Below are 4,411 nucleotides of genomic sequence, written 5' to 3' on the forward strand. Positions count from 1 at the left end.
TTATATTTATAAAGTGAGCCGTATACAACTCAAGATTAATTAAGACTAAAGCCACATTATTATTTTTTATTTATTTTAAAGTTAGATTTGTATAAAATACATAACTAAACTCATTAGAAAAGTTTGTATCTAGATAACAAAAAAGTATCACAAATTATGATGTAGTCTATGAGTAGAACATAGACATGTCCTTCATAACAAGCATAAAGAAACAATAGTATATCTACTTATAATCTCACAATTAGAACTTCTCTGAAAAATATCATTAGATCCTAACAGTCAATTCTTTATTGAATCAACTAATTTATGGATCATGTATTCTTGCATCATGCAAGGCTTTATATTAACCAAAAAAAAAAAATGTCGTATGTCAATTGTTCATTTTTTCTTGGAATTATTAATGCAAATATAGAATTTGTATTGCAATCATTGTTTTCATTGTATGAAGTGTTTCTTATTTCCATTTAAAGATGTTGTTCAAGTGTAGTAGTAAATTATTTTTTATTTTCATGTTTCAGAAGAATCTTACCTTGTGAATGAGCTCTTGTGAGTATGTTGGATTTTTCATTCTTGTAAGTTGCTCGAGTAGATGACAAACTTAACAAGAAGAGGTATATGATCAAATTTTAACTCAACAAGATTGCTTTCAATATTGAAATCGAGTAGCCTAGATGTAGAACTCTGGGAACATATCACATAGTCCACAACACTTTGCCCACTATAGGTTATACAACTAATACCATCAGATTGTGGCAAATTTTTCATAGCATTGTAGATGACCACATCATACAAGCTACATAAGCCTAGTAACTCCACTCTAAAAAGTGTTACACATTCCAATACCATCTTGTGAGCTCCTTTCCCAAACTTTATTCCCTTTTCTTCTAACCGTAGAGGATTGACATCCCCACCTCCTTCACTACCCGGTTGTAAAGATTGATTGTTAGTTGTCCTTGATTTAAAATCCCCCATCAGAAAATTTTCTTCTCAAGTGCTAAATATATAAATTTCTTTTATAGTGTTGCATATGGATCTTCACTATCTAGATTTCTCTTCTTGTAAATCCTTGTGGATTTTGGAGCAAGCCTAATTATTATCTTGATGTCTATCATTTTTAGAAATATAAATTGCTTGTTTGGGTTAATTTTTCTACTTTCATTACTCCATCCCATGTTTCTCCTATTACAACTCTAATCCCTCTCTATCCTTTACCTGTTTTCATCCCTTCATTCCAAATAGATATTTTGTTCTACACTTCAAAGTCTGGTGATTTGCATCCATCATGTTCATGTGTTTTGGGGATAATAATAATGTATTTCCCTTCTACTATAGGCCCCAATCCCGATCCTCTCCTCCATGGGTAACCTCTATAATTCTATATTATTAAATGCAAAAGCTCCTATGGGGTCTCAAATCCCCATTTCTTGTTTGATAGACGTTTGTTGATTTGAGCTTTTCCATTTTTCAGCTAAGGCCACTTTCCTACATCTCTTGCTGATTTCACTTTCTTTAACTCCTTCCCTTGCCTTTCTTACTACACAAATGCCAAGTCTTCATCAAATTAAATATAGGTGCATCTAAGTAGCCCCCTATTCTTTCAGATCAAATTCTTGTCTTTCATGTTTTTTTTGACAACTTACATGTCTACTCCTTTCTTGTATTTTTTTTACAATCATGTTTGCTTATTGGATAAATCCTATTTATTTCAATTTGTCCTTATGAAAATATATTGTTCAAATACCAGTTCAACGCTTCTCACCAAAGTCTTTCAATCCTTTGATGATAAAATTACAACCTTGTCTTTCTTGTATTTTTCTTCTCTTATTCACCTCATGATTTCTTTCTTTCTTTCTTTGTGCCTGCTTGAGGGTCGATTTACAACTTGTCCCCAAGGTTTGGCTTCTTCTATTTATCCTCCCCTTGTTCTGATTTATCACCTACTCGATTGAGCAATTGTATAGTGGTATTGAATTATTTCTTGCAGTTTTTGGTAGAATCATAATCAATATATTCTTTAAGACTGTCCCCGCTTTCGAATCTGCCTACGCCTAAAGATTCCCTTGTGTAGTTTGCATTCACAAATACCAAATTCTCATTCACGCGAACCACCTTAACTTGATGTCCCCCTTTCCAAAATGAGCTCCAAGGCCCAACTATATTCGCAAATTGAATGCTGGGGTATGGGTCTGCCAGCTCTTTTATTATTTGGGCAGTATGACTCCAGGTTATGTTTAAACCTACCTGGTAAACTCTCCTTAACCATGAATAAGTTAACTACAGTCGAAGATTATCTAGAGTATCATAGTAACCTGATGGAAAATACACCGACCCTATGGTTTTAGTTGAAAGTTTTATACTGAGAAAAGTGTTTTTTCTGTCGTTGGCCCTTGGGTTTCAATGTCCCCAATGGCTTGGGATTTGTTCTTAACCATGGTTTTCAGCCCCTGTTACCATTACCCGAATCAATGTTGTCCAGACTTGCAGTTTTGACGAGGTGGTGTAAAAAAGAAAGAGAGGGGTATGAAAAGAGACCAAGTGTGAGGCTAACCTATTCCCTGCCGAAAGGAATGCCACGATATTGGGGATGTTCCCACTTTAAGCTCACAGCCCTCGGTTGCCACGATGCACTTCGACCCACCAAAATAGACAGGAACGAAGCTCCTAGTGTTCCTACGGAAATCCCCTTGAGCTTTGAACTTGATGGGAAAGCGACATTAAGCAGAAAAATGATTTGTACTGAAATGAAAGTGGACGATAATGTACTATTTTTTTGGGTAGAAATAAACTATAAAATATTACGTAATTCTTTGACTATACAAAATTGTTAAACAGCCAATTCTGACTTGTACCTCCGTCCCAGTGACTGGTGTCGACAGAGACGGTTAAATAAATGCCAAATATTTTCTCAAGTTCAAAAACAAAATAACGGAAAACTGTTTCTTAAGATGAAAATCAAATTCCCTTTTAACATTCAAACTAATTGCGGATTTTTCGGTTCGCCGACAACGTATCAATTAATGTGCAACGTTAAAAGGATGAATGTGCTGGCTCCTCCCTACGCAGGATTCTTCAAATCCAAATACAAAATGATACCAAATAACCTCAGAATCAGGTAGAACATAACCTTATACATCGAGGCTAACCGATTTGGAATATGCCGAATGATGGAGAAGAAATCAGATATCGAGGCGTGAGAAAGAGAAAATTGGGGATATATGTGGCCGAAATTCGGTCAGGAAAGAGATCGCGCATATCGCTGGGTTCATATTCCACTGCCTACGCTGCAGCTCGAGCTTATGACACTGCTCTCTTGTGCCTTCGAGGACCCGACGCAACGTCTTTCAATTTTCCAGACTCGGAGATAAACTCAACTGCGTTGGAGGTGGCAACTGCACAAACCAATCCATCACCGCAGGCTGTTCGAACAGCTGCCATCGCGGTTGGCTCCGCCAACGACACATTTCCTCAAGCGGGTGCGAGCATTGAAGAAACCGCACCGGCAAAACATTCGATTGATTCCGGAGGCGCGGTAAAAGATGAAGCACATCAAGTGGAAGAAGAAGAAGAGAATGATATAAAATATCTGTTGCAATCTCCAGAACATAGAGCACTTGATGATAGCGTTCAGATGGCTCCACTTCATCCAGATTTGCAGGTCGTGACGCGACCCTACGACAAATCTGAACATTTCTATGACTTTGATGGTTGGGACGCCCCACCAAAGCCACCTACATAATAATCATTGATCATGTTGGGTTTGATAATAACACCCAGAAACGACTATTGAAGTATTGCGTTAGCAGTGGAGTGTGAGCATCCGCACCGTTATGAGGTGTAGTGAGGTGCCGACCGGGAAAAGTTCAATATTTTTGTTTTCCGTGTTGTTACATGCAATAAGTTCTTGATTGTAGTTTGACGGCTCGCTGGATGCATTTGATGTTCGACGTTACGTTAAGATAGAAATTAGGAAGATCATGCATGGCCTAAAATGGTAGATTTTGGACAAATTGTAGAGAACTTCATTCATTAGATTAACTAGAAGCTAATTGTAAATAGCCTTTTCTGTAGGCCCTTTAATGGAGGACCCCTTGGTTGATTTTGGAATCAATAACAATCAAGAGTTAATCAAGGAAGCAACCGTTCGGTTGGTGGGAAGGATGTGGAACTCTCAATTCCGTGAGAGGGATGGAGTAGACCGTCATTGTCCATCATAGCAAGATGGGTATTCTAATGGAAAAGGTTATCTTGTTTTTTATGTATTAATGCATAAGTTATGGTGTATGAGGATAATTTATCCATGCGTGCATCTTAAGGGTTGGATAGCCATTTTCCACTATAATTGCTTCTATGTTGGTTGTGGCAACTCGAAAATTGTGGGCATAAGAATAGAAGTGGAATGTGAGTTTTGTCC

General features: G+C 37.3%; 1 protein-coding gene across 1 annotated transcript; it reads left to right on the top strand.

The window, feature by feature from the left end:
- Positions 1–3,154: 3,154 nt before the first annotated feature.
- Positions 3,155–3,736, top strand: LOC131034200 (ethylene-responsive transcription factor RAP2-1-like). The gene has a single exon (XM_057965592.1). It carries the CDS (start codon positions 3,155–3,157, stop codon positions 3,734–3,736), a length of 582 nt encoding a protein of 193 aa, XP_057821575.1.
- Positions 3,737–4,411: the final 675 nt, after the last annotated feature.

Source organism: Cryptomeria japonica, chromosome 3 (assembly GCF_030272615.1).
Source record: "Cryptomeria japonica chromosome 3, Sugi_1.0, whole genome shotgun sequence".
NCBI lineage: Eukaryota > Viridiplantae > Streptophyta > Pinopsida > Cupressales > Cupressaceae > Cryptomeria > Cryptomeria japonica.

Excerpts from the sequence above, each read along its gene's own strand:
- LOC131034200 (XM_057965592.1), top strand. The coding sequence starts at position 3,155 with ATGCCGAATGATGGAGAAGAAATCAGATATCGAGGCGTGAGAAAGAGA.